Source organism: Phallusia mammillata, chromosome 6 (assembly GCF_965637545.1).
Source record: "Phallusia mammillata chromosome 6, kaPhaMamm4.hap1.1, whole genome shotgun sequence".
Classification (NCBI taxonomy): domain Eukaryota; kingdom Metazoa; phylum Chordata; class Ascidiacea; order Phlebobranchia; family Ascidiidae; genus Phallusia; species Phallusia mammillata.
Window position 1 is genome coordinate 27,182,263 of NC_137257.1, and position 25,448 is coordinate 27,207,710.

General features: G+C 41.1%; 3 protein-coding genes across 5 annotated transcripts; 1 reads left to right on the plus strand and 2 right to left on the minus strand.

Moving 5' to 3' along the window:
* Nucleotides 1-76: 76 nt before the first annotated feature.
* LOC145233283 (uncharacterized) lies at nt 77-2,938 on the minus strand. Its single transcript, XM_080097984.1, has 11 exons — nt 2,760-2,938; nt 2,496-2,700; nt 2,246-2,376; nt 2,058-2,180; nt 1,916-2,004; nt 1,655-1,850; nt 1,285-1,576; nt 1,068-1,187; nt 874-1,007; nt 547-807; nt 77-378 (listed from the first exon to the last, which is right to left on the minus strand). The coding sequence occupies exons 1-11, from the start codon at nt 2,902-2,904 to the stop codon at nt 77-79; spliced, it is 1,998 nt and encodes a 665-aa protein (XP_079954110.1). The 5' UTR covers nt 2,905-2,938.
* On the plus strand, nt 321-24,982 carry LOC145233292 (serine protease 23-like). Of its 3 annotated transcripts, none has more exons than XM_080097998.1 (3): nt 321-384; nt 8,760-20,611; nt 23,536-24,982. In XM_080097998.1, exons 2-3 carry the CDS (start codon nt 20,057-20,059, stop codon nt 24,175-24,177), a joined length of 1,197 nt encoding a protein of 398 aa, XP_079954124.1. In that variant the 5' UTR covers nt 321-384; nt 8,760-20,056; the 3' UTR covers nt 24,178-24,982. The 3 variants fall into 3 exon arrangements, with proteins under 3 accessions (XP_079954124.1, XP_079954125.1, XP_079954123.1); XM_080097999.1 differs by having other exon boundaries at nt 326-384; nt 8,763-20,611; XM_080097997.1 differs by lacking the exon at nt 321-384 and having other exon boundaries at nt 7,484-20,611.
* Nucleotides 2,940-4,132, minus strand: LOC145234578 (uncharacterized). Its single transcript, XM_080099290.1, has 5 exons — nt 3,866-4,132; nt 3,609-3,800; nt 3,272-3,552; nt 2,983-3,212; nt 2,940-2,951 (listed from the first exon to the last, which is right to left on the minus strand). The coding sequence occupies exons 1-5, from the start codon at nt 3,958-3,960 to the stop codon at nt 2,940-2,942; spliced, it is 810 nt and encodes a 269-aa protein (XP_079955416.1). The 5' UTR covers nt 3,961-4,132.
* Nucleotides 24,983-25,448: the final 466 nt, after the last annotated feature.

Below are 25,448 nucleotides of genomic sequence, written 5' to 3' on the forward strand. Positions count from 1 at the left end.
ATTTGACGAATAATGTAAATTTATTTCTTTGCTGGTAGCTGGTTTGCTTGAACAATGTTTTTGTCAAGTTAGTGTTTCACACAGCAGTGGTGTCTCTGGTTGACAAAGTTGCAGATGTCACAGGTTGTTTGATGTTTCTTGTGAAACAAACGCACAACACGTCAAACAGGTTGGAGTATAGTATGGGATTAAGAGCGCTGTTGATTGGGAGGAGGATTATTGCTGTCACTGCATACATATCAGGAGGCAAAGTAGAGCCCGTCAGTTGAAGGACTGCCATGATTGTTAACGGGCCCCAGCACAACACGTTGCTTGCAACCAGTCGAAATATTCTCCGCTGCATTGCTACTGCTCTGGCATCATGGCTTCGACTTTTGTCTGCAAGTAAGTGAAAAAATGCAAACAGTGATTTCTTATCTATTAATCATAATTGTTGTTACAAAACCGTGCCAAGTTCACCCAAGCCGTGCTAGTGTAACTGGGTACTTGGGTGAATACTAAAAATACGTGAGGTTGTCTTGAAAATTTGTTTTTGTTCCTGATTACCTGTTTTAGGTGTTTTTAGTACTTTGGAACTTTTGGTAGCTTTTCTGTATATCATCACATAAGCCACTATGACATAAACAATAGCAATTAAGTTGAACAGAGTCACAAAGGCAGAGAAATGTACAGCAGGGTCCTGTGGGGTTGCTAGCATGTTTGGAATACAAACACTGTGTTTGCTGTAGTAACCAAACTTTACAAACTTGTGTTGGTTATGGGGGTTGTGAAATTTTGCTATTTCCTCAATAAAATCCCATCCATCACCTAAACATGAGAATGCTTATTTATATACTTGACATTGAGTCATGTGTGATAATGCTTTATAATTACCAGTGTCCTGAGATATGTTGTCAGATAATATTGTAAGCCTTTTGACAAAAAGAATCAGCTCTTGTTTTGTCACAATATCAGAAGAATGAAACTTATTTGGATACCAAACTGAATTTGCAAAATAATCACCAAACCTGTTCAAACAAAGATTGGGTTTCAATCTGCACTTCCAGTTGTATAAATTCCAAATATACCTTTCTAATCTTGGTGGTAACATAAACAGCAATGAAACAAGCCAGCCACATAAGCAAGCCAACCCAGTCTTTCGTGCTGTCACATGTGAAGTGTTGAAAGGTCGGAATACTGAATACAACCTGAAAGTTTTTTAAGAAAGGATTTAGTTGTTGAATCAGTTTACATTTGTGGTTAAAAACGACAATAAATTACAAGTTACACAATGATGTCTTTTACCTTGATGATGTCATAATGACCAAAATGACAACAGATGTTTCTGTGGCAACTGAGCATAGAAATCCCATGTTAATACAAGTATTCCCACTCCGCCATGTTTTGTCCATTTGGCAATACACCCCGGAAAACTTTGCAGAGTGGAATGCAATGGATGAGAGGTATGTAGCTGTCAGGAGGTCTGCTGCTGCCAGGTTTAGTATCAACACATGGTTGCTGGCACTTACACCATTCCGCATTCGTTTTGGCATTTCATACAAAAGGTATATTTGTCTTGAAATCACAAAAAGATTGCCTAAAAAAAAGTTGGACAAAGAATATATGGGTATATTAATTTCTTTAAATATGTTACATTATGCTCTGCAACACTGACCAATCAATGATAACAAAGCCATTATCCACACCATGGCCTTAAACATTGGGTGGGCGATCATTTCTGTGGCAGAAGCAAATCTACTTTCCATTTCATTTGACGGACACTCATCACTTTTGTCACTGCAGTCGTCAGAACCATCATGCATGACTGATCGCAGCACAAACAGTGGGTCACCATTCTCGCAGTAAAAATACTAAAACAAACACAAGTCAAAATCAGGAGTGGGTGTGATTTCTACAGAAGCGAACAGATTCAAACCTGTGAACAGTTAAGCTCATCACTTTTGTCCAAACAATTGATTTTTCCATCACACAACTCTCGTGTATCAATGCTGATGATGTCATCACCTGTGACAATGAACTGTTTGTGGCAGCCACAGAATAACATTTCTGTGTCGTACCTGCAATACACTCATAGCGATGCGGACAAAACTTTTCGTCCTCCCCTCCGATACAGTTCTTTGTTCCATCACAAACCTGCCCTCCCAACAAACCACTTCCAACCAACGAATTTTCACGCAAACCTGAAAGTTTGAAAATAATATTGTGGTTTATTTGGATGAGAACACAGAAAATATTTAGTTAAAACCTGAGGAACAGTTGAATCTCTTTTCTCCTCTTGCAGCTCCAAAGTCAGTGAATAAATATTGGCAATATTCCAATGCATGTGGGCATGGTTGGTTGTTATCACACTCATCAGAAAAATCTGAGCACTCTGGTCTACAAAACAAGTTTAAATACAATGCAAGTGTAGTTTTGTTGATTCGACTAAATCATAGTCACCAAAAATCTGTGTTGTCGAACTTATTAGTGTTGGTAAAAATTCTCCTCTCTGTCACCTGAGGTCGCACTTTGCTGCAGTTTGGGGTCTTAGGGGGTGCGCAGTCCCCCCTTTTGGACATTGCATGATTATGTCATCTTGACGTTGCTTAGCGACGCAGTGCTTTTCATCCACGTGACCTGATGTTACGTCACAATCCTCGTTTCCGTTGCAAACTCGAGAAAATTCGAAATCTTTAGGGGGGAGCCCGCACCTAATAGACTCTGGGTTGGAAAATACAAATTGAAACAAGTGAAAAAACTTGCTAGAATGCAGATTTTACTTCTTGTGCAGTTGGTTGTGTCGTCATACGGGTTGCATATTGCGTCACAAATATCCAGTGTTTTTCCTTTCGCACACAAACATTCATCGGAAAGATCGGGACAGTCTATGACGTCATCGCATACTTGTTTGTCTGAAATCGTCATAGAGTTGTCGATGCAGCGGAAACATCTGTTAAAGATTAAAATAACTTCTTGCTCGTGACGTACAAATTGACTTATGACGTGACAATACCTCCGTCTTCCATCGCGCTCACAAACATCGAGTTGTTGTTTGCAGTCGATGACGTCATCGTATAGCATGAATTGTGGCAGAATGCAGGGGTGAGGGTTGGATGAAGCGTTCACCAGACATTTGAATCCGAACCCGATTGACCTTTCATCACTGTCATCGTCACAATCAGATTTTCCGTCGCAAAAATTGTGACGTAACAGACACTGGACGTGCGGTTTATCTGCGTAATAATAGCAGCATTCAATAATAGTTGCATAGAAACATAATGTCTTTTTTTACTTGCGCCAAAAATGTTTAAATTCGATCTGTCAATAATTCCCCATGAAAGAATGCCAGTTGTTACGTCGTGGTGTTTGACGTCATCATTACATCGGACTGAATCGTCACATCCACATTCGTCACTTCCGTCAGCGCAATCGGGTTTTCCGTTGCACCGTTTCCATGCCAACACACAGGTCAACACGTCATGATTGATGACGTCATATTGCAAAGTTTTTGCATCATCACAAACGAATATTGTTCCACAACCGACTTCGTCAGTGCAGTCCAGAGCATAAACTCTGCAAACAATCGCACTACTGTGACGTCATAATTATTTCTACGTCATAGACACCACCTTCTGTCTGTTGTGTTTGTGACGTAACTACCACAATCGAGTTTTCCGTCACATCGATTCTTCTGATCCACGCACAATCCGTTTCGAGAACATTCAAACATTACGTCACTAAGGGTATTGTTACAACCGCACTCGTCGCTTCCGTCGTGACAATCTTTTATTCCGTCACAAATTTGTCTTTGTTGCAGACATCTTGAAAAATATGTTTGTTTCGATCTCAAAACTTTTAATAGTCCAAATTTTAAATTAATTTTTACCTTCCGTTCCCACACGTGGTTGTTGTTGTGCAGTTGCATTCGTCACTTGCTGTGATGTCATTACAGTCATTGTTGCCATCACAAACCTTCGACATCAATACTCTGTTCCGATTTTCAACACATTCGAACCATTCGCATTTGTTTGTTTCGTCATAACCGTCAGCACAATGAGCAATGCCGTCACAGTTGAGTGACGCTGGGACACACTTTACTGACGATCTGTAATTTTCAGCGTTGATTGGATGAACTGGATTGGTTAAGGTAAGAACTCGCAGTAGCCAGGTTTGCTAATTTCCGGTAGGTGGCGCACGCACATATTTAAAAAACTTGCTTCTTTACGCTAGATTTAGTCCCAAACCCCATCCCCGTTTCACTGTTTTTTTCAAATTACTGCACTCTTTACGCCATCTATCGGTATTTAGCAAATCGGTCTACTGTGAGTTCTTACGTTAGTAGCTCCATCGATTTAATCTCACTCACCCCATATGACACGTTGTCGTGCCGTTACACCCACACTCATCCGATCCATCCGGACAATCCATTATGTCGTCACACAGATGTGTCAAGCATTCTTTAACGTGGCTACTGCAGTTTTTCTGGAGAAAAAAACAAATCTTTATTGTTGGCACATAATAGTGTTTGTTGTTTACCTCATCGCTATTGTCCGAACAATCGTCATGATTGTCGCATAGTGACGTCATAGGGATGCAAGCGCTGTCGGATTCGTAACCATAGCTACCGATCTGAAATTGAAATTTAGTGGACAATTCACATTGCAGTCATCACCATACCAACCATTGTTACCTCATCATGCATGTCGTACCCCCCTAAGTAATCGCCGGTTTTGGTTTCCCCACTCTCGCAGTAGAAATAATCAACCGGACAATCTAAAGGAGAAATGTCGCAACTTAACTGAAGTGAAAGATTAATAAGTTGAAAAATCTGAACCTGAAGTTTCGTAAAACTCAATACGTGTTTTTCTCGGGTTTATAGAGCTCTTCAGGCAATTTATTTTTATTCCGACATATATTTAATGTATTTTATTTGTCGGAATAAAAATATATTGCCAGAAGAGCTCTATAAACCCGATATTATGCCTGACAGCAATAGCTTACATATGAGTTTTTTTCGAATCAAATTTAGAAACTTAAGGATAACTTATTTAAAGTTTTAATAAACTTAAATCAATGAACATAAGGTTCATTATAGTCTTCATCCACTAAGTAACGAGCTAGGTGATTATAGTTTAAAGTATACAATGTTTTCTCGAATTTAAAAGTTGTTTTTCCTGACTGATAAGATTTTCAAAATGCCCCACAACTTTTTTAGTTGTTAGGTTTTTCTCACCTGCAAAAATACTTGAGAACTGAGACAACAAAACTCCGAGCAACAAATTCCTGAACATGTTTGACTTAGCACGTTTATTCCAGTTATGTTGGAATATTAACCCGCGTTTATCATCAGTGCGATTGTACTTCCCTCGCTGTTTGTGGAATTGGACGGGAAGTCCATAGAAATGAAGGGAAGCGTTCGCGGGAAGTTGGCGAAGGTCAAAAATAATCAAGAATCAGTAATTCTGGTTCAAACCAGTTTGTATCGCGCTGATCATTGTTGCTAATTATACGCAAATGAGATAAATCCAAACGCAGCAGGTGTTGTTGCGGTAGAGCTACTAACACAGGAACTCACAGCACACTCGGTTTGCTAAATACCGATGGAGGGCGTAAAGAGCGCAGCAAACCCCTAAATTTAACATAAACAACTAGGTTTTTAGGTTGATTTGATTATTATTATGAAACCTCAGATCAACCCTAATAGCCCTAACCGTCAACATTTTTCACACAAACTGCGTTTAAATGTTTGAGTGCGCCACCTACCGGAATTTAGAAAACCTGCGTGCAGTGAGTTCCTATGTTAGTAGTTTTATCTGCTGTTGTGGGATCTATAGTTTTCCGCAGGATGTCGCTGGTGAGCATTGTAACTAGACATTCTCTTTCACTTTATTTAATAGCACCAACATCGAATTGGGTTTGGCGCGAATGTTCGATGTTTATTGCAACATCAATTCCGTCGTGTTTGAAAAGTTGTTGAAAACCCAACAGGAAACCCGGTTATTGCTTCGCTAGCAAGGGCAATGAACCCGAATTGATGTAACAATGCATTTGTGAGGTAGCAGTTAAACCATTATGATGCAAATGCGATTGGAATAATACACTCTGAAACATTTGCGATAAATGCTGTAGCAGTTAAGTGCCGCCGATTGTAAGTTAACTGGCGTCATTTGCAAATAGCAGGTCGGTCATACGAGCCCGGTGTCCCAGCCAGTGGTGTTTATTCACCAGTTCGAGCAATTTATATGCGGTTGTGTTTCAGGAAACCAAATTGCCACTTCACTAAAAGTGGGCGTGTCCCGTTATCAAATGGGCGTGGCAGGTACTTGGCAATTACGCTCAATCAACGTTTACTGCTCTCGTATTGACCTTACTACGTCGCATGAGCGCTGTGTAAATATCAGAAGCTGCAGGGGTAATGTGTACGACATGCTTAGTGTTTGCGCTTTAACTTTATGCCCGTGTTAGCAGGTGCGGTTTACACATGTTAAGCATGCCAACACTAAGCTGGTGAAATCGACCGAATATTTGGGTCGGTGCAAGTTTGAAATAACAAGTAACGGGCAATCATTAGTGAAAGCTGCAAGTTATCATGATTTGGACAAGATTAATTGTGTGGGCGGAACAGATAAGAGCCCGCTGTCATTTGTTATCACATTAAGTTGTTCAACATCAAGCCCCAGATGAGTCTGCCTAATATGCGGTGGATCCCCGTTACTAGTACTCCTCAAATATTGACCCTTTGTTTGATCAAAGTTCAATCCCAATCGGTTTCCGCCCAAATCCCAGACGCTGTGATGTCACAATAGCGGTCACGTGATGTTGAACAAAACGGTATTCGAAGTTGTGTTGTATAATTTATCCAGCCGGGATGGAAGTTGGTGTTTTGCTAACAGAGCTCGGTTTATGATTGAATCAGTTGCTTGAGTGTTGCCAGTTTGGGTTGTTAGCATAATTGCTGCAACCGGTTTTGTTGCAAACCACAAAAAAAATTGTTTGCGCCCCAAACATGGCGAAACCCGCGTATACTTCGGTGCCACCCACTGTACCCCACTCCTACCCCCCATAAATATCCACTTTTACCCCCAAACCCACCCACTGCACCCCCTAATCACCTCACAGCCACCCATACCTGCTGCGAAAAACTTGAAATTCCTCTCTCCACCGCCCATCAATCATTGTTGTGTGATGTCACAGTGGGACAGGGGGAGGGTAACAATGGAAGTAGAAGATGGTGATTGTTAGCAGCTGTTTTCCCACAACCAACTTGACCATTTCACACGCGCCATCCCGATACCCGATACGCTTCAGTGGACACGCGTCTTGACAGTGACTTCCTGATCGATGAAAAATCTCGTGTGAAATTTACCACAAACTTCTCAAGTTTACCACAAATTGCCGACTACACCTTTACATGGCTATCTACATTTTTCACTTTCAGAGCTCTTGGTCACAGAAAAACTGATATCAGAAATTCCCTGAGAAAAATTTCTGATAATGCTTCAGTTTTACGTTGATCTGTTCCATTATATTTTTGAATGCATCCATTTTTCCGTTTCTAACGTCATCGAAAAAAATACCCCAAAACAAACTTGGTAAAATCTAATTCCATTCTAACTGTGGAAGTTTTTTACTTTTGAACTCTCGGTCACAGAAAGAACTAAATCCAGAAATGTCCCAAAACAAATTTTTAAAAATGGAAAAAAAACTCGTGCTCTGGGAGTTTGATTGTGTGCGCCGATCCGTGACAGGCAAAACATCCGGGACACTTGATAGTTTGTGAAAGTCGACACCCGGTTTTTCGGGGTCCCTAGGGTGCAGAGTAGGGGCTGTGAAATGTGACCCCGGCATAAATCAACCCCTTCGACAAACGTTTGCTGCCCCCAACTTGACCTTGGCTGACAGCCACAAATTTGCACAACATTCCTGCTTCTGTCATCGGACAGAGTGACGTCATGCCGTGTTTTTCCTCATTTGATTTTTATCGCTCGAACTTACACCTGCTGTTCTCGCTATTTTCGCATTCGCATCAGATGTTATCAACTGTCAAAAGCATATCAAGTTACACAGATCACCAATTTTCCTGCTTTTAAACCCAGCGCATTGAAATACCGAAGAAGGTCGATAACCTTGCAATTAGCAAACACATAATTTGTTTCGAAAATATTCAGTCTAGCATAAATTCTAATGTTCGAAATTTCTATTGTTGAGTTGACAAAACCGGTACTGGACACACACGACGAAATACACACACCCCGGGACAATTTGAGCATTGTGACGTAAAAAATATCAGCTTCGAAGCTTAGATCCAAAAGCTCTCAATTCCCAAAATGATCTCTATGATGTCATAATCGTTTTGTGATATCACGTTTCGTTCGATGAAAAGAACAGCTATGACTGGAGGAATGCCATTATGACGTCACAGTTTCTACTGTCTATCTTGGAACAAATTGTTTGTGATAACCTTTGTTGACCTCATAAAGCTTTCTCTTTCGTAACTTTCCCAAAGCACAAGATAACAGACAAACGCGCAGTGTGAACAAACAAACAGTTGGAACAATTTGGTTGTGCTAAAGGACTTGTTTGTTGGCTTTCGTTTTTATAGCTACGGGAAATGTGTTTGTTAACTTCACCCAGTTTGGTCTCTACACAACTTATTCAAATAGAAAAGCTTTCAAAGGTTTTATTTTTGTTTTGAGTGAAATATTTGAGATAGAATTTGCCGACGGGCCTCGTGGTTCCGCCTCGATGCACACGCTAATGTATGTTTGTTTTGCTGACAGCAGAGGTTAACTTGGATGAGAGGAAACGTTATTTACCGACACATGAACTGGATCAAGTTATGTTGGATGCTATCAGAGGTATTTTCTGGATCATGTTGCCCACGGTAACTTCATACACTTTAGTTGTGGGTCATATTCACCTTATATAATGCGCTTGTTGGAGTCGCATTTTCACTGATGCAGATTTGCAACTGAAATACCGATCTTTATTGATAGGTTGGGAACTTGTAAATATTCGACTTCTGTATACAAAACAATTGTTCATACGCGTTTGCCAAAAACACGATGAGTAGGCTAAAGATAGTTTTTGACAAATCGCCAAGTTCGAAACCTTCTCTGTGGCAACAGTTGGGTCTGTTCTGTCTTCTGTGCAATCACGTTTACGTATTTGCCCAGAATCTATTCGCATGGAGTGGTGATGTATTAATATTTCGGGCTACATAGATTACGGTTGTGGTGTGTGATGAAGTTTCTATCAAATCAACATTTCATTTTATTGCCACCCACTGTATTCTCCCTGTGAGATTGTAATCCGGTTTTTCGAGTTGTCACGAATATCGTGACACATCAGCTGAATCCGATTATTTGTTCCACGCCGGTGTTCAAGAAATAAATCAGCGACAGAAATTTCAGATCGGTATAAAACTACGCGCAGCAGTTCGTGTGTTTCCCGCCTTCTGTCTGGAAATCTTTGCATCACGTTTTTATCCTGACTCCCAACTTTATCGGGAGGAAACTTCAATGCGACGTTGCAACTGTGCACGATGGGAAAAGGTCAACCGACCAATAGCAAACGGACACGTCTGGGTCTCTGTTCCAGACTTTATTTAGTGTTCAACCATTGTTGTGTCATCAAACACTGATTGTCACGTGATAAACGCCCCGCCATGTCGTACTCACTAGAGCATGGCGAGGTAATCATATTTGCGAAAAGCATTCTTGAAATTTTCCTGTCAATCAAGAAGTTAAACTGTGTTTATTTCGTGGAGCTTGGCTCAGAGTTGACCAAAATTTCCATTCATGGCAACATCGGCACCTCTGCTGGTTACGTTAAATATCCACTGCTACTTTAACGCATGCTTTGCACGACCGCAAGTAGATGATTTATGACGTGGTTTGGCGGAATCCAGAAGATACAATCTCTATATTCTCACCCGATCTTATTGATTAAGGAAACAGCACGAAACATTTTCGCCTTAGTGGCTTGAATAACTTCTCATGTTGTATTTGTTGCCAGGTAATAATTGAACCACACTTCCACCATGTTGTGTTCATTGTGTAAAGTTTATTTTGACTCCTTACTTGGAAATCTTTAACGAAGCGACGTTTCGCTTCGCTATTCACGATGCATAATCCACTTGCATTGTTACACAATAATGGTGAAAATTCTCAGCGTTTTGTGTTGTCGTCGATGAAACACGGTTGTTATGGCAACAAACACAACCACAAGAAAATCACAAGTTTGGCCGGATGCTGGAGTCTTATCAGCTTTGTCCATCGCCCGTTGCCATGTAACAAGCAATATCCTGTACAGGTTGCCAACCAGCAGTAACCCGGATGTACCGGAAGTGTAGAATTTCTACAAACTATGAAGAAAAGGTATTGACTTGCGGCTCCAAGGTATAAATATCTCAATGACGAAGTTGTGATGATTATTTCCAGCTCGGCGCTTGCGGCATTTTTTTGAACAGTGGACCGGAGGGGAATTACCGGATCCCGGGTCAAAAGGTCACCACACAGGTGGTATTGCCGGGCGCGTCAGCGGTAAATCACCTGCTTCAAACCCACAACTCCGCAATTTATATCCGAACCGAGTAATTGACCGGAAAATCACATAAATCCCATCTCGAAACTGTGTGCGGTGGAGCGTATCAACTTCATCCAATCGACACGTGGTCATGTGACATATCGAGGCGGTCACGTGATCACTCTAACGTAGTCACGTGACCGGTACGTGATCTGGCCCGGGAAGTTGTGCTTGAACTTGTGGACTCTCAATTATTTCCTATTTCCTAAGCCGGGACGTCTGGAGGATAGTGACGTCACAATGTGATTTGTCTGGACATCTATGATAACACAATGTCGTCGCGTCGCAACTGTTTCCGGCGTTTTCATGAACGTTTCGAAAACTTCAAATGCTTCTAAAGAGCTCCAAAACACAGTTGAAAACAATTTTTCCCTTCATCGAATTGCGGCCAAAAATCCTTTGAACAAAAGTTTGTTACGTTTATTACGTCACAGTGGCGCTTGCAGCGAGAATGGGTGTGATCGGAAACCGACGTTTCTGTCATCCGACTAGTTATGGTCCATGAGGTTGCAGTAGTTTAACGGCACGTCCATATTTGGTTTTACTGCATCGGGTCCGATCTCCGGTATAATATTGCCCGTGTATGTCGGAAATTTACACGCAAACTTGTGGATTGTTTCGCAGACGTGAAGTTTATCCGAACCTGTGATTAGAGAAAATTAAATTTGTATTTTAATAAAACTTTTACATTTAATTGCTGCTGCCGTCCTTAGTGGTTTGAGTTTGCAAGATGTTTTCGTGAAACTCCAAACTTTGGTCACTTGCCACCCAAGCGCACGAACCACCAACATGCGCGCAGTAACTTTCAGTGGGATGCGAAAACTGGAAGATTAAACAAAGGAAATGTGACAATTGTGGTTATGAGTCACAGTTGAAAAAGTCAGACATGAAAAGTTGCAATTGTTAACTTCGGTGTATCATTGGTTTACATAAGTATTGCTGTGCTGTAAGCCTGTGTCTGTTTGTCACCTGATTACACATCAATGCAGATTAACCTGGGCTGGCTGCTGCGTGAAAAGTAAGACACTCTGCGAAAGAAATCCTCTCAAACTTCTGACGACGAACGGCTGGAATTTCTCAAATGCGGCCTGTTACCATATATGGTCATAGCCGACAAATATAGAACATCGGGTTTTTGAGAGTTAAACTTCGCGATTATGATGTAAACAATGTGAAATATTTGAGGGAAGGTTTAATTTCTTAATGTTTTGACGCCATGTACTTGTGCAAGAGGAAAAGTAGTTGTGGTGACATTCTTAAAATTCCGCCAGATTACATCGGAAACCGTCCTCCTTCCAGCAATGTTTGCTGTTTTCAGTACAAGGTTTAATTATGCGCAGCAGACGCTTATTCTGCGCGCGCGAGGTTCCAGATAGTTCAAGTTTAACGTTAATGGATCAGCAGGGTTCAGTCAAGTTTATGTTTAGTTTTTCATATTTACGACCGTAAGTCACTGCACAAATATTGAAATAACTTGTGAAAGATACTGTGCACGTTTTGTTGCTAAACAATCGTGTATTCTATAATGTTAACAATGCGAAAGTATGATGTCACAAATGCCAATGTACGTATGTAGTGAGAATATATTGTCAGTAGCGAGTTGAGAATGTTGTCGGTGTCGCAGATAACCACGCCCTATCGTGTATTTGGACCGGCTTATCTCTAGGTGTCCTATCTACCCTGATATCACAGGCATGCACAAAATGTTAGGGATCTACTTAAAGGTTTAGAGTGCTGGCAGGTTATACCACATTGAGCTTAGTAGCCTTAAGTTGTAGGTGTTGCTGTGCAGGTGAATGTGTATTTTTCAAAATTTGTGTTTAAACCTTTTGTATACCTTTGTGAAATAAGCAATACTAAATCTATGGAATCTTACTTTATGTTGTAAATTCACCAATGATATGTAAAGCGGAGTTAGATACTTCATCCGTAATTGCCATCTTCGTGTGTATCTTGGTTGGTTGATTGAAGTTTGCAACGTTGCAATAAAACACTTTAGCTACTTTGTAGGCCTGCCAGATTATTTGCACAGCACATATGACTGTTGTGAAAGACTGTAAAGTATATGTGTCCGTATTCATGTTTGCCCAAAGCAAATATTCGATCATATCAGTATCACAAGTGGATCATATGTACAGGGGCCACCCTGTCTTCGTGTACTGCGTTGTGAAGGCTAAATGAATATTGAACTGTTACGAATTCGCGCTTGTTTTCTGTGTGTGTATTTTCATCAGGGGTTTGCTCAAGTAAACCATAAAACTTTACGATCTGTAAATATTGTTACTTAGTTGTACAAGTGCATTGGATTAATACAGGGAAACTACCCATCTAATAATATAATAATGATTTTAGTTTTGTTTGCGAATTTGGACAGGTTAAATTTATGATGTTTGCAGACGTTGCGAGCAGCCTTTGATGTTTATGATGTTTTGTTAAAGAAATTAAGTTTATCAGAATATTTATTTATAAGTTTTACAAACAAGGTTCTAGTTAGTACGTGTACATGACATCAAGTGAACAACGAGTTTACGGAACTGCGCAAGATTTTTCAACACATTATTTTAGGAAGCCTCTGTATCGTGGTTGTTTGATCGTTCTTCACTCAAGCGTGCAGTCAGTTTTGGCTACGGTTGACCTAACATGTGAAGTTGAACTTCTGCCTACTTATCTGATGTGGTTTCCTTATTTTTCCACCGGGTTCTTCATTGAGCGGATGAATTGAGATTTAGCGAACGTTATTTGGCAAAAAATTAAAACCGTGTCCCCCCCAAAAAAAAACGATTTCTATCGACGAAATAATTCGGATATTGTTAATGTGTAAAACAAATAGCTCCTTTGTTTTGAAGTGACAGAGAAATTGCAAAAAAAAACTTGAGAAAACGAAGCACATGAACTTGTGTGTCTCTTAAACTGGTAGAGCACTTATTGCAATTTGACGTTTGTTGGGTGGAAGTTTGCGCTAGACTTAATCTACGTGTTCCGACGTTTTAATTTGTGAAGTTGTCTGCTGCTACATCAAAACATTATTAGACGCAACACAGCCTTGAATCCGGGCAACATTCACCACAACATACCGATGTGTCCCTTGCAGACGGAATGGCGCGATATTTTAGGAACATGAACGTATCTAGCTGACAATCTATAAAACTTTAACGTGTTGGGAGAAGCCGGTTCGAGTTGGATCAGTTTTCGTGTTTACAGATCGCCATCACATCTCAGCGCTGGGATTTAAAACCGCATGTTTATTTTTCTAGCAACTTCACTCGGGATTAGGGGGTTTCCCTAGTACTCTATTATTCCGCCCCCCGCTTCACATAAAAAAGTTAGTTTATCGCGAAGTGTTGAAAACGCACGGCCTCCCTCCTTTTGTAGCCTACAGCGATCCTCGAAAATGTAAAACTATTTCACGGACAAACCACATTGTATACGTCACAAAGTTTGTAGTTGGAAGGATAACAGCGTTTATGCGAATACAAACGATCGGTTTAAATTTGTGTTTTTAAACTCGTGCGTGGTGAGAAATTGTTTGATGGTTTTCAGTTTGCTTCCAAATAAGTTAACGTTGTCGTATTATGCGAGTGAATTTTCCAGGAAAGCGTTCCTCGCATTGATATCGTGCAACCCGATGCTTATTCTCACCAATACCCATGTCTTGATGGGGAAGTGGGGAAATAATAAGGATGTCGCCCGAAGTAAAGGTTGTTTCGATCGTGACCTCTGTCAAGGTCAGCAGCCTTCTGGTTTCAATCAGTGTTTTAGTTTTACTGTGAAACTAATGTCATTAAAACACCTTAAGCGTTGTTGCATCATAACCATGATTGAAGCATCATGTTTTAAGTGTGACAGAATTATAGCAAACAGTTGGTATAATATCAAGTTTATAGGGCTCTTCTGGCAAATGTAATTTTATTCCGACGTTTTGACGTCCTATACAGGTCGCCTTAATCAGGGTAAATAACACTGAATGCGCTTAGTACAGTGCACGACAAACAAAGGAAAAAAAGAATGAAACGCAAGTTGGTTTATATTTTTAAGTAACCGATGTTTTCTTGTTTGAAATAATAACTTTTCTTGACCCGTGGAAAGTTGCACTTATTCCGCGCTGAAACGACTTCCCACCACAACCGTTCGTTTTCCTGCCGTTATTTTAACCCCAACAGTCAACACAAATGCGGTTCACTTCAACAGCCTTGAAACTGTTGCGCTAAAATACCTGTGCAACCATCCGTGACCGCTTCCGCCCTAAATTCGTCACGTGACCCGACCTCGATACGCATGACCGGGTATGGTTTGTGGCTCAACAGCGGCGATCATTGTGCGATGTTCTACAACTTATTGTAACCAACAAATAGCGTTCCATCGGGATTGCAATGGACTCGCGGCATATATTTCCATTTTTTAGCTTAATGTTTAAGATAATTGCTGAAATTCCACCAATAATATACCGACACTTTTGCAGTTGTACTTATTTAGGTTCATCACCGTGAATTTTTTGGAACGAATCTTGTTGCGTGGCAACGCCCCTTCCGCGACGTTAATTAGGATTTGGCGATTTCCTGTGCGAGCTGTAATTTACCAAATACACAGACGAGCACGCGACGACCGCGATCCTAAGCACTTGTGACGTCACAAACGTTGCCTGTATCACGTAACAAAACAAGCCCGAAGCATCGGACGAAATGTGAGATAATTTACCCTTAAAAGTCCGCGAGCAAACAGATGTTGCACGGCTGCGGTGAGGCTAACACACTCGCGCTGGGTTCCTGTTGTGGCTCTGTCAAAGTATGCAGGAATTACTGACCTGAAGGGTGTTGCTTGTCGAGATTATTGTTGTTTTAAGCAAAGTAAGACGTATTCAGCGCACAAACGGGTGAAATTACTCCACAATCATCCATGAGGTAGCAATGTGAGCTCACAATCTCGTTAGTGATGTAACAGTGCACCTTTGTTGGCACAAGTGACGAATCCGCGCGTCAGTTTTCTCAACATTCAACACCAACCTGTGAGGAGCTCGCACGTGTCACTCAACACGTCACAATGCTGTGTGTGACGTTTGAAGCGGCAATTACAGTCACTTTGCGCAGCCTGTTATGGCCTATGTGCGACGTAATTTGAGCGAAGTAGCTGTCATGTGCAGAAGAAGTCTATTTATAGTTGCGATCCCGTAATACCGCAGATGCACTGAAGCCTGTATAACTGGACCTCGGTTTAAGCCGCAGACATGAAGCCCAACACATGATGTCATTTTTGGGGCGTGTGTATGATTTCTATGTGACAGGAAATACCTCGTGTTGTCGCCGCGGAAAATGAGTCAAAGTAAAGTTTGTTGTCGAAACTTTCCGGTGTACTTTACTGCAAACTAATGCATCTCCACGAAACATCTGCGGCGTTGTCACAGGAAACCGTGCGTTCTGTTACGTCATATCGCAATTCCATCGAATTAATTGTCCGCGACGCTTTTTGTTCGAGGTGTTCGATTGTATTTGCTCTTCACTCGAAAATACAATTCACGTACGATACAAGGGTTAATGGTCGGTTTTCCCTTTGCCCTCGGTTACCCCAACAACACAGATGCGGAGCAGAATTCGCTTTGGGGCAGTGGTGGGATTCATCCTGTTCGCACCGCTTCTATAGAACCGTCTCACGAAATTTTATGAGATCAGCGAACCGGTTAGCATTACTGGTTACTATCAAAGGACTTTTTGCAAAAGAACCGACTGAAAAATATGGTTTTTGTGATAGAACCGGCTGACAAAACATTTAAATCCCACGACTGGTTTGGGGTCAAATTGTGACGACCTCTTGCGAATAAAACAAAACCGGTTGTGGGGGTGAATCTCCGATCCTGCAATTGTTTTCCATAGTGATGTACCGAATCGGCTAAATTTCGATTCGGCCGAAACCGAATATCCGGCGGTTTTGCCGAATAAATTCGGCCGAATCAACCGAATCATTTATGACGTCACGCGAAGTCGTACGCTACGCTTTTGACGTGAAAAAATGTTTATCTACCAGGCAGCCAGTGCAAAATAGTTGTGTTGTGTCCTTATTTCAGTTCTGTGGGGTTTAAAATTGCCATAAGCATGATTGGCAACCTGCCAATGAATTACTAATTTTTTGACTACCGTGGGGAAAACGATAATGTGTTTAAAAAGATAAACATTGACGCAATTTTTGTTATGTTTGGGCTTTTGAAAGATTGCGTGGACCTTACTAAGCAGAAAAGACACGTTTAACGCTTTAAATTGGTGTTCGTAAAAGATTCGGTTTCGGCCGAATCGCAACAAATTATTCGGCCGAAACCGAATCTTTGCAAAAATGATCGATTCGGCCGAATAAATTCGGCAAACCGAATATTCGGTACATCTCTAGTTTTCCACCGTTGTTTTGTGACGTTTGATGATGAATGGGTGTCGACATGCATCAATGAGCACAAACAGCGAACACGTGACCTGGGTATTGACCCCTAAAAGGGGGCTGGGGCCGTCGATTGATTGTGAAGTGGGAAAGAAGCACATTGTTAGGTCACAAAGGGATTGTTTAAACTTTGACGTTAAACTGACGTTGATGGAATGAATGAGATATACTGTGGTGGATTTGAGGTAGGATTATTTCGAGTTTTTCGAGGCACCCAAAGCTTTTTCGATCGATCTTGTTAATCTTAGTGGGTATTGTATGTTCGGTCGAGGTTTTGTGTTTCTAAGTATGGGCTCAAACGCGAAAAAATCTCAATGAAGTGAGCAATGTGGGAGTTTGGTTTTCACTTGCAAGGTTGCGAGCGTTTAACAGAAGGGTTTACTTTCATTACTAACGAGTTTTCCGTAGTTGTTTCGTAGTTTGGTCGTTTGAGTGACAGTTTGAACCTGGTTCGGTGTGAAGTGTTGGGGTTTGTTCGTTCAGTGGTTTTGTTGCGAAACTTGTTGAACCAGGGGTTGGGCTTTTCACTTTAACACTTCGACCAATTTGTTAAAAACAAATCGCAATTTGGCTCGAAAATCTAAATATTCCATTTATTGTTCAATTTCGTTTGTCCCACAAAACCACACTACCAGGCAGTGGGCCGCCGCAATGCCGGTTAAAATAAGGAAGTCTATATTCTTCCCCAACATGAGTTGAATGAAGTTGTGTTCACAGCAAATCCCTCAAACTAAATTGTGTCCACATAATAACACAACAGAGTCTGCACAGCCGCACTGAGGCGTCGTATCGCCGAATTAATCCGTCGTCCAGCGGAATAGGAAGCCCACCCAGGTATGAAGGCATCAAAGGAAACCGCCTCACATCAAGAAATCTCATTCAGCGCGAGGATTAGCTCACGTTGTTCGGGCTATGAAAGTTTTTCACTTAACATTTATGACGTTACAATGGTATTTAAGTCACGTGCCCTATGTACATGTCTCCTTCCTGATTGATGCTAGTTTAATTTTACTAAAAATACTATAAACGAACTTCTTTATGTGTATAAAAGTGATAAAATATACAGTTTGTTTTAACTGGTTAACTGCAGTGAATAAAAAATAATAAACTTCACAAAGCCGATTGTCTTGGGAATTTTGTCACGATTCAAACTTTTCGATGTAAGCCTGTATCCGGACGCTAACCTTTGTACAATATTAAGTTACTTGTTGTGTCATAATGTGCTTGTAAGACTAGAAATGTTGGTGTGTAAAACGATAATGTTGACATTTGTGCTCAGGAAAGTTCGGTTGAATATGAAGTTCTGTCTCACAGGGGTCGAACTGTTATGTTTGTGCCTCGATATTTGACTGAGTTCGTCGGCAAGTACAAGTAGCCCTCTCCCAGCGCCACAAGCTATACAAAAAAAACTATTTGGTGTGGTTCCTGGTGTATTGTCACGTCACAAAAAAACTTCAAAGACATCGTTTACCTTCCCAAAACCACATCAAACCCACTTTCATCGTCGTTCACCAACACGTTCACACAGCAAATGTATTGTTGTGTCATAAGCCATTCACATTAGGCATCAAGAAACTTTGTTCAACTTTCTATAATTGTTAAATATTTCATGGTCATATTCAGGTTTTTTTTTAAGGTTTGGTTTGGGTGACTGCTAAGTAGTTTTAAGAGACCGCAAGTGTTTCATTTAAATACCAAAAAATAGCAACTGTAGTTGCAAGTCCAAATTTTGGGAAACCGCTGGAGAAATTTGGAAACGGTCCCCCAAAACACCGAAACGGTCCCCCAAAACACCTTAAATAAAACACTGGTCATATTAATCTGTCATCGACTTTGTGACGACATAATATTCCCGTTTGGTGACGTAATAAGCTCAATAGACAAGATAATGATCTAACAAGGTCACGTTATCGACCAAAATAATCTGAAACTCCCTGAGGATCCAATGACGGGACTACCTTATATCCCATGAGACTAACTTGAATGGAAAGTTGAATTAGGTCAACTTCTAAGATCGGCTTAACATTGTAAACTAGACTTGCTATGCTCAAAATCTTGGTTCCGAATTTGTCGTCGCTTCCGCCAGTCTGCAACAATTACGTGACGTAACAGTGGATAATTGATACGTAACAAAGTGCCCGTTGTTACGAGTACTCGAATTAGTCTTGTGTGGAAACTGGTTGAAGTTGCAGACGGAGTTTAAATTCCAGTAGAAACGACGCACATACACAATACCACGTTTCCGAATCAATTTTTCGGGTTTATTTAACTCCCGCTCCTTGTCACCGGTCACGCGTCATAATTGAGGCGATAGTTAGAACTGTGACGTAATAAACATACGTGTTCGATTACTTACTTTCAATCAAACTCATTCTCGAATAAACACATTCTCATTCCATTCACCTCAAACTATCGCAAAGTTTATCCAGGCTAGTCTATTTTAATCGGATTAGTTTCTCGACAAGTTTTAATGAGAAACAAACCCCTGAATTATCGCAAATCCACATTTTAAATATCCGTTTTAATCACAAGTGCCGTTTATTGAGTAGACAATGAACATTGTGTGGTTCTGTTCATTTCGAAAAGTTATAGACGTTCCAAAAACCAACACAGTCACTGTTTATTACGTCACATTGGAAAATAAGACAAACCTAGCCGGTGTTTTTAAAGTTTAAACACAAAATTGTATTCGATAGAATGTTGTGTTTTGTCTAATGAAACTACGAACGATCGAACCAACGCAGTTTTTGACAAATATGTCAGTTGACAAGCATTGTGGAGTGTTAATAAAATTATAGCTTAAATGTTTTAAAACATTGTTATAAAGTAGCACGTTTTATTCCAACACACATTATAGCAGCGTTTTATTGCCCTGAGGTATGCGTGTGTACAGCGATGCCTTTTTCCTTTTACAACCTAAACCACCAGCCCTTTTTTTGCGCAGCTGAAACTTGGTTAAGCGACTGGCGTTGTAGTTCAGGCGTGTTCCTTACTGTATTGTGAAGCTTGATGACAGTAGGTGAGCTGAAACTGTGAGATTTTCTGGGTATTTGTGTTCTGGTGGCAGAGTACAATGACGACCGTTCATCTGCTGCTAGTTCTGCTACTGGCCGCATCGTGTGTTTGTGGACGGAAAGTCAACATCGAGAATTTATCGTGGAAACAGCCGGATTTGCCAAATCTATCTCCCGTGTCTGAGGTTATTGAGGGCCGGGCTCAGTTTCAGGGTCACGTTCCACGAAGGCTGAGAACTGATTGTGACTTGGCTTGCCAAATAAGGCGCGATGAGCAACCGTTGAGCTTGGATGAGATCAGAAAGTTGATGAGTTACGAAACGCTTGACGTTGAGAAGGAACTCCGCGTCCGAACCGTTGTGAACGTAACTGACATCCCAACTGAAATTCTACGAGCAAAACATGAGGGTGAATTTCCTGAGGACAAAATTCGACGGAGACGAGCTGTGTTTGGATACGACACAAGATTTAATCTCAACATTCAAAGATTTTCACACATGTTTCCCTTCTCGACCGCTGTGAGACTATCTACCGGTTGTGGGGGTGTGCTCATCTCCCCCCAACACGTGCTGACGTCAGCTCACTGCATCCACGATGGAAAGAAATATTTCAAAGTAAGTTTTGTGATTTAAATCTGGCAAGCTAATGTTACATTGATCTGTGTAGACCACAGTAGTCTTAACCTTTCATGTGCTTCTAGCCCTCAAGTTTTCGTGACTTTTCTTCGTTTGTCTACGGTAACTGACGGTGGTAAATCGAATCGTAATAATTGACAGGAAATTTCAAAGTATGACAGCCTTTTTTGCACCGTACCTCGTATCCATGGTTTTCGGTTTCTCTAGTGTAGTTCAAGTTGAAAATAGTTTGAACGCAGTGCGACCGGAAACATAGATGTAGTGGATAAGAATTGTGCAATCAAGGTCTTGCGCTCTGGCCAGTATCGATTGAATGATCTAAGTAGCGATTGTTGAGCGGGTTGTGCGCATTAAGCCGACGACCTTTCCAGCAACCGCAGCTCTCAGATAGTTGATATCCTGCCAACATTTTAAGCGAGCGCCATCGTCCATTCTTGACATTTGTAGAAATTTACGGTTGGGTGGTTTCACTGGCAAACTGCTGAAAACCGCGTTACGACGATGCGCAATGCAGAATTCAACGAAATGCAAATCGCGTCTAATGTGGTTGTCCGAGCAGGGGTGAAGTAGCCCTACTGTAAAGAATATTCTCCTATGTTGTTTGATCAATGCAGCATAGGCGGAATATATTTGCCTTGAATTGTTAAGGATGGATGACTTGATGTTTTAATAAATTTGAATCAATAAGCATAAGGTTCATTGTAGTCTTATCCACCAAGCAATTTTTATTTACCGGTTTTGAATTGAATTATTTTCAAACCAGTAAATTGAGTTGTGAACCCGATAATTTTGTTGAAACTTGCACAACACAAGCTGAGGTTTAAGTCCTAGCTGGAAGTGGCGATAATGGCGTCACATAAGAGTGCTTGAACCAGCGTGAATTAACTCTTCGAGTTTTGTGGTATGTCACAGTCGCTAATTGGCGAACCGTGCTGATGGGGTTTGGCTGAAACTTTTACAAAAAACGTGGTTGTTGTCGCAATTCGGAGCAAACAACTTTTTTCACAGTTTAAGTAAATGTCCGTTAACATTTGATTTCGCGCCACATTTGTACATCTTGTATCCGTCTAGAGCAGCTTCTCGTCTGGGTTGCTGTCGGTTTCATCAATAGAAATGTTAATGCGCTTCAGGAATTGGTTAGTCTGGTCGAAATGTCAGGTTTCACTACATCAACGTTTTCAGGTTGTTAGTCATATTGTGTGGGTGGACGAACCCCACCACTTCGTATCATGACGTTAGGAAACCGTCTGCACCGAGACTAAACTTCTTCACACAATATACAACCACATTGATTGAGCATGTCACGTGGAATTAGCTGCGTAACTTTACCTCAAACACCCTAACCTGGAACTTTTTCGGGTTTATTTTAAGCATAAGGCCCTCAGCAGTTTACTATTCCCCAAATGGTTATGACGTCGTACCACTGTATTATTACGTAACAAATCGATGTTGATATTTGATAAAATGTTGCGAGTGTTAAGACCCGAATGATGAATATAATTTCACGTGGTGTCCCCCCCCCCTCACCTAACCACTGAACAAAGCTTTGCGCTGTCATTTCGCCACATCGCCCGTCTGTCATCATAATCGAACCTTTGTTTGCGAATTCTCGAAATGCGATCGCCGATTTGACGGGTCCAAGTATTTTTTCAGTCGAAATATGAATCTTGTTTATTTGGACATAATCAATGAACTGATTAAACAAATCATAAATCACCCTATTATGATGCGTTTGTGACGTGACAAAAGATTCTGGAATCAATCAAATGTCAAGATAAGATCATTGTTGATTCAAAATGCGTTCTGTTGTTACAAGTTCAGTAAAAACAAAATAGCTTGAAGGGTTTTTAGTACAACAGACACTTAAATGACGTCATAATTAATGTCTTTGTATGATGTCACAGGAGATTTGTTATCCACAAATAGAACAATTGCCAAATGAGTGTAAACGTGAAAACAATGAAAACGTTCTTTTTGTTGATTCTTCCTGTGTGTGTGACGTCACAGACAGGTGCTTGTTCGATAACAATGGTCGATTGTTCGAGTTGGCCAAACTAAGTTCAAGCCCGCTGATGGGGCCAACATTACTTAGTGGGGGGCGAAACCAGAGTGTTTTATGGCTTCAAAGTTAACAAGAGTTGGAAATGAAACGTTCATTTAATTTTATCCCTTCCATTTGAAAACGCCTTATTTTCTGCTTATCTGACACGCTTATTTCTCGAGCTACAAAAAAGCTTTATTTCAATTCGTTGTACATTTTACTGTCGAAATCAGGAATTATGGCGCAACAAATAATAATATACAAACACTCTGTCGTTGAACTAAGAGCGAAAAATAACGCTGGTGTGGAAATGTCGGTTAAAACTCCCATGTTCTGCTTCAACGAACAAGAGCAAACAGTGCGGTCTGTTCCCGAACACTTGTCGCAATATGACGTCACAAAGCTATATTTGTGACCACGTGTGTGCGTGAATGGTCGGTACTCGCTCTTTGCTGAGATCGAAGCATCCGTGTGTGGTTACTATGGTAATGTACCTTCGTCCCAATTACATCGGATGTTTCAAGTTTTTGTTGCATTGAACTTGTTCGGTTGAGTTGAACTTGGCGCTAAATATAAACATCGATCTGTACCTCCATCTTGTGGATAACAAACGCAACTTTGATCTCCCGATTTGTTTCAGGAAAACAAAAATACTTTTTGCACCGAGCCAATACATAAGTTACAGACAATACACACTGTTTCGTCATATAAGGTCTTATCAGTCTCTCGTCTCAAGTTGCACTGATGAGACCTTATATAGTTTGGAACAGTGCGCACTGTCTGCAGCTTATCAACTGTACAAAATCATAGCTGAATTACTGTCGGTATGTTGAGTCTAAAAAATCGAATTTATTATCTTCAGGGAGTCAAAAAGCTTCGTGTTGGAAGATACATGAAGAAGAAATCCCGAAAGAACAGGAGGAAGGGCAAGAAACGAGGAAAGAAGCGCCACGCGAGGTCTAAGAGGAGCGCTCAGTATGTCCTCAAGTTTAAGTGGACCAGAGTAAAGAAGACTCACATCCCTGAGCCGTGGATCCTTACTTCCGGACAAGCTGATGCGAATCTCCGCGTGGAGTATGATTACGCGGTTCTGCAGCTGAAGCGGCCACTCGGAAAAGATTTCATGAAACTTGGAATCAGCCCGGAGAAACGAAACCTCCCCGGGAACGGACGGATTCACTTCACCGCGTTCGATAGCAACAAAGATCCGAACATGAAATACCGCTACTGCATGGTGGAAGATCAGTCAGCTGATATGATCTACAACTACTGCGACACCGAGCGGGGGTCTTCAGGCGCTGGGATCTACATCCGACTTTACGACAGAAATTCCACTGCATGGGATCGAAGGGTGATCGGGATTTTCTCTGGACATCAGTGGGTGGAAAGCCCCGGTGGGGACGCCCCCAAGGAGTACAACACAGCTGTGAGAATCACTCAGCTGAAATATGGGCAAATTTGTTTCTGGAAGACCGGAGATTACAATCAATGCAGGAATGGCTAGGAGCGCTCGGTTGTAGCCAATTTTGCTTTCAAGCAGTGATTTAGTGTTGTATCTTCGTTCGAGAGGCGGACAGTTTATGTCACGTGTTTTATTTGTTCCAAGTTGCTGAGATTCGCGTTTCAACAATCTACAGTCCGCCCTTTGTTACAGCATAAACCGCTTCATTCGTTACTTTGTATTCTCGCGTTGCAGCATAACTTTGTGTCTTGTTTGTGTTTTTGTGGCAAAATATTTCATCGGTTTCACGAGCGATAGGAATTTCCTAATCTTTTGTCGTTTTGTCAACAATACCGTTCGCTCATTGGATATATCCTCCACATATGTTCCTTTATATTCTCTGCTGCTTTTTGCCTGTGTAAATATCACCATATTTATTCGTCGCAACTTTTGTGAAATATCTTTGTTCAAACCAGTATTACACCAACTGTAAAAACGAAAAAACTCCAACATCAGAATTTGCCAAACAATTAAAAAACGTTTGTTGGCTGATTGTTGTGGTTTGTGTCGTCATATTCTTCAGCATAATCGACTTATAGTGACGTCATTCTCTATTTAAGGGGGAACATATAACACTGCCCTCTGGCGACTACTTTTTGCACCCCCATCTCTGCATCCTGCATGCATTTGTACATAATTGCTTCCACCCTTCAGTTCAGTAGGTAATAAGTCAATACAGCCCCCCTCTTACCCCCAACCCACCACGGGAAATTCCCCTTTCACCCCATGTTTATCGTCGTTCTCATTCCTTGTGTCGCTTTTCGCAGTTTTCGCTTCTTGTAACTGAAATAAACAAAAATGCGGTCAAGAATGCATATTGGAACAAGGCGCGCTTTTCGTGTATGACATCACAGTTGAACTTGACAATGCACTTTGTTGGAAAGGGGGAAACTCCGGAACAAGTGATTTAGAAAAGTGTTCGTTGAATTATTAATCAGGGGTGAAACTTTCGGGACTATATCGATTCCGTAAATAATTTATCCAATCGCACACCTCTGTGGGATGATGTCATAGAACAAAAGTGGGCAACCTTTTTCACGCGCGGGCCAAAAAGTTGCGATACATTGTAGAGACGGGCCGCAACGATGCTCATGCAATAACGTAGGAGTGAAGGCAAATGTTATGAATATGTACTATATTAAGTGAACTACTTGCTTCCTCCAAGCAAGTTTCCCCTTCAAACAGGTTTGCTTAGGATGCTCATGCCCACTAAGACACTAAACTCCAACACAACTCTATAACACAGTTCCAAGGCAAGTCCACCACACACATGC

Excerpts from the sequence above, each read along its gene's own strand:
- LOC145233283 (XM_080097984.1), bottom strand. The coding sequence starts at position 2,904 with ATGACGATTTCAGACAAACAAGTATGCGATGACGTCATAGACTGTCCC. Across the intron at positions 2,701-2,759 it reads CACAACCAACTGCACAAGAA|AGTCTATTAGGTGCGGGCTC; the intron begins GTAAAATCTGCA and ends TTTCCAACCCAG. Across the intron at positions 2,181-2,245 it reads GAGATTCAACTGTTCCTCAG|GTTTGCGTGAAAATTCGTTG; the intron begins GTTTTAACTAAA and ends TCAAACTTTCAG.
- LOC145234578 (XM_080099290.1), bottom strand. The coding sequence starts at position 3,960 with ATGTCGAAGGTTTGTGATGGCAACAATGACTGTAATGACATCACAGCA. Across the intron at positions 3,801-3,865 it reads ACCACGTGTGGGAACGGAAG|ATGTCTGCAACAAAGACAAA; the intron begins GTAAAAATTAAT and ends ATATTTTTCAAG. Across the intron at positions 3,213-3,271 it reads TTTAAACATTTTTGGCGCAA|ATAAACCGCACGTCCAGTGT; the intron begins GTAAAAAAAGAC and ends ATTATTACGCAG.
- LOC145233292 (XM_080097998.1), top strand. The coding sequence starts at position 20,057 with ATGACGACCGTTCATCTGCTGCTAGTTCTGCTACTGGCCGCATCGTGT. Across the intron at positions 20,612-23,535 it reads ATGGAAAGAAATATTTCAAA|GGAGTCAAAAAGCTTCGTGT; the intron begins GTAAGTTTTGTG and ends TATTATCTTCAG.